This window comes from Lutra lutra, chromosome 5 (genome assembly GCF_902655055.1).
Source record: "Lutra lutra chromosome 5, mLutLut1.2, whole genome shotgun sequence".
NCBI lineage: Eukaryota > Metazoa > Chordata > Mammalia > Carnivora > Mustelidae > Lutra > Lutra lutra.
In genome coordinates, this window is record NC_062282.1 from 151654230 (window position 1) to 151670107 (window position 15878).

General features: G+C 49.3%; 1 protein-coding gene across 1 annotated transcript in view; it reads right to left on the reverse strand.

The window, feature by feature from the left end:
* The window catches only part of RASGEF1C (RasGEF domain family member 1C), a 76238-nt gene that overhangs the window by 13961 nt on the left and 46399 nt on the right, over positions 1-15878 (reverse strand). The window contains 3 exon segments of the mRNA XM_047731582.1: positions 1002-1091; positions 8607-8681; positions 9699-9899. Coding sequence (XP_047587538.1) covers positions 1002-1091; positions 8607-8681; positions 9699-9899 — 366 coding nt within the window.

The following is a 15878-nucleotide window of genomic DNA, read 5'->3' on the forward strand; positions in this document are numbered from 1 at the left end:
TGCACTGGTCTTTACCAAGAAGAGTGAAACACACTGCCCAAACCCCCTTGGAAAGCCTCCCCACCTGAGGTCCTTCTGTCCTTCCCTGGGAGTCTGCACAGTGACAGCGATGGCCAAGCAAGGAGGGGGGCCAGAGGCCAAGCACTCCAGCTGCTGGTGGCCCTCAGCAAGAAGCACTCCTGAGGCCAAGGCATCGCAGACCAGTTTCTTCTGAGTGGCCCTGCTTCTGCCCCTTTCTCTGTTACTCCAATTTCTATCTCAGCATTTGCTCCCAGAGAGCACCAGTTGGCACTTGTGTTGCCTCCAATCTTTGCTGGATACAAATGGCCCCAGGGCTTCACCCGATGCTGACAGGGGGCTTGGAGGTGGCTCCCTGCCCTCCAAGGAAGAGAAGAGGGCAGACAGGGTCTGGCCCTGAAGGATCATGCCTTGGTGACACGTGCCTCTGTCTCGGTACTGACAAGACATCCTGCTTTCTGGGAGAAGCTGGAGACCTGGGCTTTGCATGTGTAGTCTCCCAATTCTTACAGGTTGGTCCTGCAATGTTGGTCCATTTCTACTCTAAATCCTGAGAGCCAAGCTCAGCATGGCTGCAGGCCAGGCCCCCCAAGGCAGACAAGCACAGATGGAGGGAGCAGAGCCACCTGGCAGAGCAGTAAACCACTTCTCAAACCCTCAGCAAGTGGTCTCTGATGTCCCATGCTGGAGTCCAGTGGATCCGTGCCAGGCTCTGCCCAGAGGGAAAGGTCACTGCAGGCAAGCTGGGTGACACCGGCTATCCCAGAGAGGTGTCCAGCTTCATCCTGGCCTTGGGCACCAACAGGCTCAAGATACCCTTCTGATTCCCTCCCAGGTGGGTCCCCCCAACCCCTGTCACCTTGGGCTATGCTAGGTCATGTCCCCGGCCACCTTGGGCTACCCTGGCCACCTTGGACTATGCTAGGTCATGTCCCCTGCCACCCTGGGCTATGCTGGGTCATGCCCCCCAGCTTTCAACGCACCATGCAGATCTCAGTCGCCACGAGGTAGCACAGTCTGTTGAACCATTTCACGTAAGCCTCCAGATTGTTGGTCTTGTCACTGAAACAAGGCTGGGAAAGACACAAGGACCACACTCAGCCTTGCTGTCAATAACTTTTGGAACATTAAGTCAGTTCATTGATCATTCTCATAGATCATCAGGAAAATGCTGGGACCTCAAAACCATCCACAAATACCCATGATTTGATGTCTATCCTTCAGGTCTTTTTCCTATACATTCAAAGATGTAATTTCATATGATATATATATATATATATATATATATATATATATATATATATACACACACACCTCCCAACACAGCTGATTGTCACTATTCATGGATTCTGTATTTGTGAATCTGTCCGCTTCCTCAAAATACATTTGTAACCCCAAATCATTACTCATGTCTCTTTCACTGTCATTCATGGTGCAGAGTGGCGTGTCCCCCAGAGTCACCCAAAGTGCCTGTGTGTTCCCAGATGAGGCTGAGCTAAGTGACAACGTGCCTTCTTGTTTCAGCTCCTGTACCATGAACAACTGTCTTTTTTTGGTGGTCTATTCAGTGTGATGGTGGGTTCCCTGCTTAAAGGCTCCAAGCACAGTGCTGTAGTTCCTAAGCACACGACAGCTGTGATGGGCCCTGAGGAGAAAAATGTGTTAGATAAGCCGCACCTACACATGAGTCATGGTGCTGCTGGCTATGAGTTCAATGTCACTGGAAGAACAAGATATATTAAATAAGGTGTCTTTGAGCCAAAACACATACAGTGCAAGGCTATGTAAGGACTGAGATGCAAGTGTGGTTGGGAGGCTTACGAGGAACCTAAGTCTGTATTTCCGTATTCACATACGGAGCAGTGGTATTTGCTAATTCCATGTTCATGATGACGTCATGGGATATAATCAATTCCCATAAGTAATGACAGTCAACTGTATGTGTGTATCCTTCTATCTGAATATAACCATATATCAGGAACCGTTTCCTATGCCATAAAATAGCCTTTGGATATATAATTTTCCAATTGATGTAGATATTCAACCGCATAAATGCATGAGAGTTTAAAAGGTTAAACCTAACTTAAATATCTACATTGAAATTGCAAGTGTGACCTTCAATACGTAGAGGGGAAGATGGAATGGGGGATCCACTAATCTGAAAAAGTAAAGGAAGGAAGGAAGGGAAAGGACAGGGCAGGGGCAGGAAGACAAGCAAAGGCCCTGCACAGAAGGTGGTAAAACCTAATCCAGGTACGTTGGTGATTATAATTGCTGTAAATTTAAAACTCCAGCTACTTGCCATTTTCAAGTGGCTTGCCCCAAACCCAAAGATATATAGGTAAAAACACTGAAATATATATATGATGAATATATGAGTATATTCATAGCTGTACGAATATTAGACAAAATAGATTTTTAAGGGAAAAAAAAAGACTCTAAGGCAAAAGGCATCAGAGGAGATTCAAGGGGAACCACATAATGATAAAAGGTTTAATTAATCATGAATATGTCACAAATCTAACCTTGCTTGTGCCCAATAAAATAGCTTCAAAATATGGAGGCAAATAGTCAGAAAGGCTTAACTCCTTTAGAGGGAGAAATCAAATCTTATTGCCACAATGGAAGATTTTAACACAAGGTCAGCAATTCATAGATTATAGAGATTAAAAAAAACAGTATAAATATAAATTTGAGCAACACAACTTACAGAGTTGAATTAACAGACAACTACAGAAGCCTGCTTGCACTCAACCATATGAAAATGTGTATTCTTTACAAATAGTCAGAAATCTGAAAGCACATTTTAAAATAATCTATTGGTCAAAGATGAAGTCATCACGGAAGTTAAAATGAGAATGTTGAAAGCAATTATGAGGGTGCAAATAAAAAACATATTTAGAAAGAAATGAATAGTCTTTCATACTTTTATTAGGATGGAAGAAAAGATGAAAACAGGCTGTGCATCCAACTTAAAAAATTAGAAAAAGAATAACAAAGAAAGAATCCAAAGAAAGCAGATGGAAGGAAATAATGAAGATGAGAGAAAAAAAATGAAATTGTAAAGAAAGATGCAACATACAGAATCAACAAAGCCAGAAGCTCTTTATTTGAAAAGACTAATAAAGTTGATGAACCCTTAGCAAGACTGATGAAGAAATAGAGAGAAGTAAATACAAAGAATATTAGAGGTGAATATGAATGTGAAAAGAGTGAAAAGATAACTAGAGAGTATTGTGAATAACTTTGAGTCTACAAATGTGAAAACTTAAAGAGGACTGAGTCAAATTTCTGGAAAAATATAAATTAAAAAGTAGAGTAAAGAAGAAACAGAAAGCCTAAATAGTCCTATGATTACTAAAACAAGGAAAATCTTGAATGGGTACATAAAAGTCTTCCCAAAAAGGAAATGGCAGGCTCGGATGGTTCACTTGCAAATTCTCCCAAATGGTCCAGGAACAGGTAAGTCTTTCACAGAGAACAGCAAACAGGGAGAAAACAAAGACAAGACAAGAACAGGAACAGGAAGGAAAATTAAAAGTCAATCACATGATTCTAGTTGCAGAAATCCTAAACAAAACAAGAGCAGACAGCCTGAGGATATACATAAAGATAAGGATTGCAACCCAGTTTCGTTTATCCCAGAAATGCAAGGTTGGCTCAACACTGAAAAAGAAGAAAACAACTAATACAGTAGTTCCCCCCTTCTCCGTGGCTTGTTGTTCATGGTTTCAACTACCTACCGTCAACCACGGTCCGGAAGCAAGATGATCTAAGACTACATCACGGTGCCTATGTCATTCACCTCACTTCATCTCACCACATAGTCATCTTACCATCTCACTCACATCATCATAGGGAGAAGGGTGAGTACAGTGTAATAAGTTATTTTGAGAGAGAGAGAGAGGCCACATACACATAACTTTTATTAGAGTATACTGTTATAATTGTTCTATTTGATTATGAGTTGTTCTTATTAATTTCTTACCATGCCTGATTTATAAACCTTATCATAAGCATGTGTGTATAAGAAAAAGTGTAGTATGTACAGGGTTCATACCATCCATGATTTTGGGCATCCACTGGGGGGTTTGGAACATATACCCCACAGATAAGGAGGGGGACTACTGTATAAGTAATTACTTAACGGTTTAAAAGAAAAGAGAACATAAGGTTAATAGACCCAGAAAAAGTAGTCAATAAAATGCAACAACGATTCATGATAAGAACTCTCATCAAAGTAGGACCAGGGGACTTCCTTGAGCTGATAAGGACATCTAGGGGGAAAAAAATCTCATAGCAAACATCATACTCTGTTGTGACATGTGAAAAGCATTCTGTTTAAAATCAGAACAAAAGAAGAATGCCGGCTAGCAACACTTCCTTTTATCATTTTGCCAGAAGTACTAGTTAGCACAATAAGCAAGAAAAAGAAATCCTATTGGTCAGACTTAGCAGGGTTATTCTGTAATAACTAGTTATCCCAACATTTCAGAGATTTAAAAAATAGGGCCCATCTGTTATTCATGTCCACTCTTATCAGTGGAGGATTCTTTGTATGACTACCCTAGAAATAAAAAGAATAAGGATTGGAAAGGAAGGAAAAAACTGCCATTATTAACCCACTGAGCCACCCAGGCGGGTCGTGATCCCGGGGTCCTGGGATCGAGCCCCACATCGGGCTCTCTACTCGGCAGGGAGCCTGCTTCCTCCTCTCTCTCTCTCTCTGCCTGCTTCTCTGCTTACTTGTGATCTCTGTCAGATGAATAAGTAAAATCTTAAAAAAAAAAACTGCCATTATTCCCAGATGATGTAATTGTCTATGTGAAAAACACCAAGGAACACAGAAAAACTATTAGAATTAACAAGAATGCATAATATCATCAGATACACAGTTATATACAAAAGTCAGTGCCATTCCTTAAACTACATAAGCAGTTCAGAAATAAGTACAATAGAAGATGCCATAAGTAATAGCCAAAATATGCATAAGGAACCCAGTGGAGGAAAAAAAAAATCTAACGATCTGTTTAATATTTTTACGGAGAAAGTTATAAAACATTAGAAAGGTATTATCTAAGTAAATGGCGGGACACAACATTTGTATGGGTCAGGGGAACTCGGTATCACGAAGAGGAAAGTTCTTCCCAAATTGGTCTGTATTTCATATAGTCTAGCAAAATCCCCGTAGAGGATTTTTCACGGAATTTGGAAAAGGATATAAAATTTCGAATAGAGGGGCGCCTGGGTGGCTCAGTGGGTTAAGCCGCTGCCTTCCGCTCAGGTCATGATCTCAGGGTCCTGGGATCGAGTCCCGCATCGGGCTCTCTGCTCAGCAAGAAGCCTGCTTCCCTCTCTCTCTCTCTCTGCCTGCCTCTCCGTCTGTTTGTGATCTCTCTGTCAAATAAATAAATAAAATCTTAAAAAAAAAAATTTCGAATAGAAAAACAAAGGGCCAAGAATGGCCAAGCCACTGCAAATGAGGAGGGTTTGTTTCACCAAAGAGGGAGAAGAAAACCCAGCACACAACCGTGATCATGAAGACGATGTACACTGACACAGAGATAGAAAAACGGACGAGTGGACAGAACAGACATCTCCACGTGTAGATCAAACCTGACATACGACAGGACGGAACTGTCAGGGCAGACAGGCAGGCAAGACGATACATGAAAAAGTAGGGCAGGAACACTGGCTGTTTGTGTGGAAAACCAGGAACATGGATCTCGACCTCAAGCCATAGCCATAAAGTGAATTTCAGATTTTTTTTTTTTTCTGACAGAGAGAGAGGGATCTCAAGTAGGCAGAGAGGCAGGCTGAAGAGAGAGGGGGAAGCAGGCTCCCTGCTGAGCAGAGAGTCCCATGCGGGACTCCATCCCAGGACGTCGAGATCATGACCTGAGCTGAAGGCAGAGGCTTGACCCACTGGGCCACCCAGGTGCCCCCACAAAGTGAATTTCAAATTCAAGGCTTCAATGTGAAGGGCAACATGTTAAAACTTCTCGAAGAAAACACCACAGATTATCTTTATGATCTGGGTAGGGAGCAGGGAGGGATTTCCTAACTCCCCTCCCAAGCCCCACCCCCCAAAAATAAAGGGAAAGCTTAGTAAATTCGATTCGGTTAAAATTAAAAACACCTTCTCATCCAGACACAGAATAATGAGAATGAAAAGCGAAAGCAAAACAAAACAGGAAACAAAACAAACCCCCCTCCAGGACCCTGAGATCATGACCTGAACTGGAGGCAGACACTTCACCAATTAAGCCACCCAGGCGTCCTGGTTGGTTTTTTCTTGAAAATCAACCAAATGAACCTGTCACTTCAAGGAAGTAACTGATGGTATTTGTTGTCAGTGATAAAATTCAAAGTTTCAAGAGAGAATTGGGAACTTGTAAGACACGTATCCCTGTCTGTGACCTTGACACTTTCCCAATACCCACAGGCTCTTCTGGAAGGATGAGATCAGTAATGATATTAGTGGATATGATTTTAAAATATCGCATAATGAAATGTACCAATATTTGGAAGATCAGCCTGGTTCAGTGAATTCATATGTATTCATATGAGTGTCGTTTCCAAACAACCAACATGATGATGTTATTAAAATCATGCACGGGCAAAAGATCCATTCAAGATGGAAGATGGACCAATGGATTTTAATATAACAGAGGACTCAAAGCCCACTGATACATTTTCAGATTCCAAATTGCAACTTATCTTTAAAAAAACTACCACCTGCCAAGTTTTAGCATAGTATCAAAGAAAACTATTCACTAATCTTGAAATGCTGTAAAAATACTTTCCCCTTTTCCAACTACATATTTGTGAGACGTTGGATATTTCAACCCAGACAATATATGTCAAGAGATTGAATGCGAAGCAGATAAGAGACTCCAGTTCTCTTTTTGTTGTGTTGGTCATTAAAGAGATTTGTACAAATACTGTAAAACAGTCTCACTCTTCCCTGTAATTTTTTTTTTTTTACTTTGGTAAATTTATTTCCATAAAATATATTACTGAAGTGAACATGTGATAGGTTATTATTGCTATCTGGAATAAATCTTTTAAAAATTATCAGTTGCAATGGCTAATCTGATGAATATTGTTAGATGTGATCTACATAAACAAAAGTTCTTTGGGGCCCTTCGTAATTTTTAGGAGTATAAAGGGGTCCTAAGACCAAGTCATTTGAGAACTGATGCCCTAGAAAAATATGCACCGATGGGACAGGGAAACGTGTAAGAATGTTCACAGCAGCAGTACCTATAATAACAAGAGGCTGGAAACAACCACACACCTTCCTCTACCATAGAGTGGGCGAAGAGAGGTCACGGACAATCTCTGATGTACTTCACAATAAAAAAATAATTCTTAAGAGATGGCCAAAAACCAAACCCATAACCAAAAATGAACCTCAAAAACAGCCCGCTGGGAGCAGCCAAGCCTCCTTCCCACTCCAACCCCCGTGCTTGTGCGGGGCTCCCAAGAGTACCCAGTGATTGTGTACATGCATGTTTTGTACAAACAGGTATTACGCACCCTCCTTTTTTGGTTGTTACACAAATGGCCACATCCTCTTTGTCACTGCTCTTTGCTCTAGTTTTTTTCTCTCTGTGATGGATCTGGGAGATCATTCTCTACTTTTAGCCACTCTGATTCTTTGTAATAGATCCAGAGCATTCCGTGTGTGGACCTCCTGTAATTTGTAATCAAGCTCCTGTGGATGATAAGCTCGGTTGCTTCCAGCCTTTGGCCATGATTCCCACAGTACATCCCAGATACTTCTATGCATGCATCTTTGTGTACACGGGTGTGTATATCCACACAATAAATTACGAGGCGTTGAAAGTTGAGGTCAAGGGTGTACATCTCAAGCACTGATACTATTGTCGAAGTGCCCCCCACAAAGGGCAGGGCCAGTCCCCCCACCATCCATGTATGTGAATGTGTCCTTCCCTACACACCCGTGTTTTGTCCCCGCTTATCCAAGAGGTGAAAACGCATTCCTGAGTAGTTGCTCCTCTTTAATTACACCAGAAGGCAGAAGACAACGTTTCCAGTTCTGATTCGAAGTACACCCGGTTGATAAGCACCAGGCACCCTAATGGTTGGGTTCTGACAAGGAGGGGCAAACCCGAAATCCCGCTTCTGGGCGCTGTCCACAGTCCGCAGCCCCAGGGGCTCCTGCATCCCTTAGACCGAAGAGCTCGCTCGTATTTGCTGGGAAGAGCGCACGAGCGCGCACTACCCCGGGTGGCCGCTGGAGGGCACCAGCGCCCGCCGGAACGCGCCAGGAGAGCTTGGGGTGCGCTCCACTCTCCTCCCAACCTGGGCCCTTGGCTCCGCGCCCCAACCCCGCGCCCTCCGCCCTCGCTGGGTGGGTGACCAGCTGGCTTCCCCAGGACTCAGGGCTGCTGGGCTGGAGGGGCACAGGTGGAGTGGACGCAGCCCCTCAAAGCCCATTGGCTCTGCCCCGGGCCCCCCCCCCCTCCCCGGAAGCTCGCCCAGCTGACACTCATGGCGTTCCCCAGAGAGGCCAGTGGGTTGGGGTCACTGGTGGAACAGCCTGTCCAAGGGCCTTCTACCTTTGTGCTGGCCAAAGGGTCCTTGTTCACAAAAGCCTGGATAAACTCCTCAGGCCCGATGTGCCGTAGCCGTTCCTGCACCAGAAGGGAGAAGAGGAGTCGGGAAAGGGAGGAAGGTGTGGGGAGGGAGGTGTCCACCCAGGGCCTGGCATGGTACTTCTGCAGGCTCCCTGCCTCTCAGCCCAGCCAGGATGGTCTCTGGACAGCTTCCCTTCTCCCTAGGGCTCCACAACCCCATTCTGGGTTGTCACAGAGCTTGAAACCATCCCAAAGGAGGCACCCCTCTTTTCCCATGCCCAGGGGCTGCCGAAGCTCATGGGGGGCAGAAGGCAAGGTCCCCATAGGGCGTGTTTGGGAGTTGCGAGACCCAGGAAACCCAGCTCGAAACTGGGTAACTGAAACAACCTGCTCCCTCCAGGGGAGGTCTGAGTCAGACTCAAATCCTGGCTCTGTCCCTTCTACTGTGTGGCTTCAGGCAAGTCTCTTTACCTCTCTGGGCCTTAGTTTCCTCATTGGTGCAAAGGGAATAATGATAGCACCTCCCCAGTGCGGTGTGGGAAGACGAAATGAGATGGTGTGCATTCAGTTCTGAGTATAGTGCCGGAAGGCAGTCAGGGAGCCATAAATGGTAGAGGTTTAAAAGAGAAGACCTACGGCCCCACCTCCCCTCTCTCTGGGGCAGGCCCCTCGGCCTTTGCACCTTTAAGGAATCCAACATGTGGGAGGCCAGACTGGGGTCTGGACTCAGTATGTCTGCGAGTCCTACATGGGGAAAGTGAGGCCTTGGTAGGGAAGGCATTCATGAAGCAGGTGGTGGCAGAGCCAGTGTTTGAACCCAGTTCCTCTGTCCAGGGCCCAGACTCTCAGGCAGGCCCCGGGTCCAAGCTGGGCAGGCCCAGCATATCCAACCCTCCTGCTGGAATGGTGAGAGACCATCCCAGAGCCAGGGCACCCTGGAGGTGTCCGGCTGGCCCCGCTGTGACAGGCTCAAGCCCCGGGGTTACACGGACACAAGGTGGGAGGCCAGGGATGGCCGGTCCTCAGTTGTTCCTGGCTCTGGGTCTGGCTAGAGGAGGGCCCAGGCCTGCTCACCAACTCCACATGGGTGAGCTGTTGGGCCAGAGTGTAGGGGTCACTGCAGACGCCGAGGAGCTCCCGGTGGATGGAGGCGGGTGGCTTGGTCCTGTAGGAGATGGGCTTGTCGGCACCCAGCAGGCCTTCCGGGCCCTGGCCCTGGGCAGCCAGCTTCTGGTGCAGAGCCTGTAGAAGCTGCTGCATCCTCTTTCGGTATGCCTGGAGAGGAGGTGGAAAGAGAGGAGTTCAGGCCCAAACACCCATCTCCTCATGTCTAGCCTCTGAGGCTCTGGGCCAGCTGGGTTGTGAGCTATGGCTGGCTGTGCCCACCCCCGTGTCCGCCCTGAAGCAGGACCCAGCCCAGGGTGGCAGGGAAAGGTGGCAGGATGACCAGTGGGAGCTGAGAGGAGCACCTGTCAGGGAGGGCGACCAGGGTCAGGGGGCTGCCCCTGCTCTCTGGGCAGTGGGACAAGCTGGGGTGCACATTGCCAGGGAGACAGAGGCAGGGAGAAAGGAGGGAGACGTGGAATGGGCTCTGCCCCACCCCCACCCTGGGGACCCCCTCTACTCTCCCGACTCTGAGAGGCCTTCCTATCTGTGCCCCAGCAGTACTTGCCCAGGTCACCCGATGTGACTTCCCTATGGGGCCACTGTGGGAGATGACCCGGGCGGTTTACTGCCCCACTACAGCGACAGCTCGGCGGGGGCAGGGAAGCCTGCGTGGTCCCCTCTCTGTGGGCAGAGCAGGCTCTGGCTCTGGGCCCCTGGCGGGCCTTTACTAACCACTTCCGCGAACAAAAGTGTCTCACCATGCAGCTCAGACAGATATATGCTTGCTTTGGGCTGTCCTAGATGGAGTGCAGGGAAGAGAGGCTGTGCCCCACCCGCCCCCCGCCAGAGGGGCACCCGCCTTCCCACACCCAACAAGGAAATGGATTATTCCCCCGTCAGAAACCCCCATTTCTCGAGGAAGGCACCATCAGACTAGCTGTGTTTATGAAACTTGAGGCCCACCGTTCCCAAGGGCTGGTCACTAATCCACAAACAGAGCCCCCGAACTTGTCAGCTGGACCTCCCCCACCCAGAGGTTGATTCAGCTCCAACAAACTGAGGAACTGGCTTGGGAGCAGGGACGGGTATACCCGAACCCTAGCTCTTGCTCCCAGAGCCCCGGAGGTCAGGCCCACTGCTCAGCTGGATGGTAGGGGGGTAAACTGAGGTCCAAGTTCCATCCATCGCCTGCGGAAGGAGCAGCCCCTCTCAGCTGTGCAGGTCCAAGAGTGTGGTTAGCACGCTGCTGGTCAGGTCTTCACAGAAGTTGGGTCCATCTTGTGAACCCCGACACCCCGCACCACCTCCCTCCATCTCTCTCCTCACTCAGTCTGTCGGCAAAGCCTGGGGCCCTCTCTCAGGCTGCATCTGCCTCCGGTTCCTCCTGCCTCAGGCTGTTGGCAGGCTCGTCTGCACCATCCTTCCGTGCTGGAGATCCCCCCACTCTACCAGCATCTGGGACCCCTCCCCTGCCATCTGTCCCTTGGTCCTGGGTACACTGGGTCATGTCCAGAGCATCATTCAGCGTCTATGTGGACAACGTTCATCTCTCACGTGCAGCTTCTTCTCAGTTCTCCAGAGCCACATGGCCAAGGGGCCACCTCCACCCAATGGGTGTAAGGGCCATCTTGCTCCCCTTGCCCAGAGGTGCCTCCTCTGTCTGCATCACTGTTTCAGTGACTGGAGCAACTGAAGCACTCACATCCAGGGCTCAGGCGAGGGCCATCCTCAAGCACCATCTCCCACACAGCCCTCCTGCCCATCGCCGACCCTCCTGATTTTGCTTTCTGCAATCTGCATGCTTTGTCTCTGCTGCAGGTCCTTGGAGGGCCCCCTGATCCCTGCTGGGCTCCCTTCACTCCACTCCACGGCGTTTGTTGAAAACGCATGTCTAACCTCTGCGTCCCCCTTCCTTTAAATACCCCAGTGCCTTTGCAAAGACAGAAGTCCCATGGGGCTCAGGGGTCCTGAGGTCAGCTCTGGCCACACTCAATGGCCTCCACATGGCCTCTGTCCCCCTTCTCAGTGCTCCAGACCCAGGCCACTTCTCCATCCCTCTAGCCCCTTCCCCTGGCTCTCACCCCAAGGGGTAACCCCGGGAGGGCCTGTGCAGTCCTCTCTCTCTTCTATGTTCTTCTCATGGTTGCGACCTCAGAGCACTGGGCTTCCTTCCCACCCTTGGCCAAGCCTCAATCAAGTGATTGTCCATCTCCTCTCTCTGCTCTATCAGCCACATGCAGATTACACCAGGTCACCGTCTGCTCGTCCCCAGCATGAAGGACCTGGGAGGGGCTCACAGACACGATGTACCGACTGGATGAACGTGGCCTTTCCCTGGTTCTAGCTGGCCTGCCTCACCGGTGTAGACTGTGGAGCCCTCCTGAAGTCAAGGGCACAGCGTGTCTGTGCCTAGAGTCTGACAGAACCACGGACTTACCCTATATTAAAAATACGCAGATGATTTTGGAAGACTTGTTTCTTCTGAACCAATATATTCACTCCCAATGATGATCATTTTCTGCTTGAGAATTCCTTCAGAATTCACCCGGCAGTGTTGACCTCAAGCTCATCTGTTGGTTCTTTCCCGAATCTTCTGTACCCCATTCTGAATAGAGGGATGGTGTGTGCTGGTTCCTCTCTCATTTTCTCATGAGTCCCATGCCCTTGTGGATAGAGGCTGAGAGATCTAGGTACGTCTGAGCAGACCCAGAGACCGAGCTCTGAGGATGCTGAGGCTGTCCCTTGTCCCTGTCAGGAATGCATGCTCCAGAGCACGGGGGACGCCAAGCACAGCAGAGCTCTACCCCTCTTAGCCTGGCAACGCCATCCAATTCCAGAGCCACCTGCCAGGTACGCAGAGCTGGGTTTCAAGTACAGAGGTCATCCAAGGTGAAGACTGTGGCTCCCCAGGTGCCTCCTGGCCATTCATGGTTAGAACTCATTTCTGGCTGGACAGTCAAGGGCCTCTGTCCTTTGGAGTTCTTGAAAATCCCACCTGAGCCAGCCCAGGGTGCCCTGCAAAGGGCTTAGCCCAACCTGCACAGGCAGACACCACTTTGTTTTCTGTGTTAGCTTCCCAACCCCTGTGCCCTCAGGGGGCTGCATGGGGGCACCTTCGAGGGCAGCAGGGTCAGCCCAGCAGATAGTCATGGAAACAGGAAAGCAAGGCCATCCCCTGGGAGGGCCCATGGTATCAGCTTCTTCTGCAGCCGCCCTTTAGTGCAGCTGTGACCTTGGGGACTCCCCTAGCTTCCCCCCACTCAGCCTCAGCACTGGCCTCCGTGAGCCAACACTGCTGAGTCCAACCTATGGACAGCCCCTCCACAGCAGGTCCCCTGCCTAGCATGGGGTGGCCCTGAGCAGATGTCCTCAATGCAGTGGCCATGTTCAGTCATGGAGAAGGGCCTTCTCAGCTCCTCTCAGGCTTTTTGTTCCCAGATGCTGAGAGGTGGAGGGCCGTGCTGGGAGATCAAGAGGGTTCGGGACGGGGAGCAGCAGGTAAGAGGGCAGCGTCACCTTTCCCGGCCCTCTGATGGGGAAGCCCCCCTTGCCCCTAGCCCTGTGCTGTTTCCTCTCCTTCCCTGAGCCCCACTATTATCTCACAGCCCTTATCACCCTCCCTCTTTATACAAAGACAGTGAGGGCCCAAAGATGTACTCTGAAAACACTCGTGCTCATTTTGCTGATTTGGGCACGGCACTTTATATCATTCAATCCGGTCCCTGGGTGAGAAATCTTTTACAGGAAAATGCTGAAATATTCTTGGAGCCAGAGGTACAATGTTTAAAAGTAATCTGGAGGGAGGGGGAAGTGTGGGAAGGGAGAGAAGAAGTGAATCTGGCAAAATGTTAATTGTTGAGCCTGGGTGATGCATATGTGGGGGTTCAGGGTTGTTCTTCTCTGTGTTTGTGTATGCTTGAAACATCCCACAATAAGAAATCTGTACCCATTGAAGTAAAAGCCCTGTACACCTGAATTCTGGAAATAATTCGTTCCCCATCACAGCTCACACTGACCAAGTGCTGAGGTAAGAACACACGTGACTGCCGGGACTCTTTGCTACAAAGTTGTCTGATGGTGAGGATTAGCCTGTTTTGCTGAGGAGGAGACAGAAGCTCAGAGAGGGGAAGCGCCTTGCCCGAGGTCACACAGCTGTGGTTTCTGAGCCGGGGTCTGAGTGGGCTCAGGTGCTCTGACCTGGACCCCATGCTCTGAGTCCTACAGTGGCCCTGCCTGATCAGATTGGTCACCAGCTCCTTTCCAGGCTGAGCACTTGTGCTCTGTGCTGGGAGGGGAGCAGCCCATGGTCCACCTCTAGGTGGGGTGCACCCCACCTTCGGGGGGAAGGGAGGCAGCACCCAGAGGACATGCCCTTTGGAGTGGGTGCTTTCTGGGCAAGGACAACTTGGGGATCTCAAAGACACAAGGGAGCACCCTCATTTTGGCCCACACCGCTCAGCACACCTAACTGGATCCCAAGGTAAGGAATGAGAATGCCTCAGGTGAATTACATCTGCTCCAAAAGCCCACACCTGGGGGATGGCAGCTCTCAACAGTCATTCCTAGGCCTCACTCATTTCTCATCCATGGGGCAGTGAGAAAAGACTTCCCAGCACGGCCCTGGTGGTAGGCCTGACAGCTTCTCAGGAGGTTGGCGAGGAGGCTCGGTTCCCTCAGAAACCAGCCAGGACTTACACCATCCCCACCATTGCAGTTGGAAGGACAGGAAATGGTTTTGCCAATGGCAGAGGCAGGCCTGACAAGAGGGGATGATTCTGTCTTGTCAGTGGTTCGGATCTCATTCTGCTGGAGACCTCCTGGCGAGAAGGTGCTGAAGCAAGAGACTGGGCTCTCCTCCCCCTGAGAACCCAACTCCACTCCATCCAACCATCCATGCGTCCACCCCTCTGCTATTGCCCATCTCCCTTTTATACAGCCCCCCACCTTCAGATGCATCAATTCACATCATCTGTCCTTCCTTTTTCTTACTAATGTTTGCCACTCACTCATCCACCTACCTATCCATCCCTCACCCACCCATCTACCCATCCACCCACTCGTCCATCATCCACTCATCCATCCATCCATCCATCCATCCATCACCATCCATCCATCCATCTTCTATCTACTCATCGATCCATCCCTCCTTAGTCATCCCTCCATCCTTATTCACCCATCCTCTCACCACCCACCCATCCACCCACTTATCCATCCATCCATCCATCCATCCATCCTTCTATTCGTCTATCCATCCCTCCTTAGTCACTCATCCATCCTTATTCATCCATTCACCTATCCATCCACCTATCTATCCTTATTCACCCATCCTCTCAACCACCCACCCATCTACCCACTCATCTATCCACCCACTCACCCACCCATCCAACCATCCACATTCATCCATCCACCTACCCACCTTCTAATCCTCCCGTATGTCCATTTACCCACCGCCCCACCTACCCAACAATCTTTCCACAACCACTCACACCAAAAATCCATCTGCCTATCAGAATACTAAACATCTATTATCCCCCCTCCACCCTTCCATCAAGGTAGCCAACTCTCTATCTATCTGGTCAGCCAGCATCTCCCTCCCTGCTTCTACCCACCCCTCCTGATTCATGCAATCATAGAGCCTTCTCTGACCCCATTTCCTGGTGCATCCTAAGCCAAGAGTCAGGATCCCCAGGTGGATTAGGAGATGCAGAGGAGGAGGAAGAGGAGCAGGAAGAGATGACCCTCATCTCACCAAGCCCTCAGAGTGGCTAAGTCACTTGTCTGCATGTGACGTGGCCCACAGGCAAGGTCTCCCTCCCCGCTTTATGGATCCCTGTTGCCATCCGCCTCCACAGTTTTCCTTTGTTTCACAAGCACTGTCCAGCCATGTCCAGACCCACTTTGAGGCCCACAACTAGCTTACAGGTTGCCACATTCAGCCTCCTACCAGGGAAACTGATCTGCATTCCCCGTAATGCTCTCTCCTAGGGGAAGGAGCATCAGTGCTGGCCACAGAATCACCCTGGAGATTCCAATAAACCTGTCCCTTCTAAGTGTACCAGGAGACCTCCCTTCCCTTGTGGGGTCCTTCTCTGTATTCTGACCCTGGTCCTGAGAGGGTGGGGATCTGTTCTCCTTTACCTTGAAGCG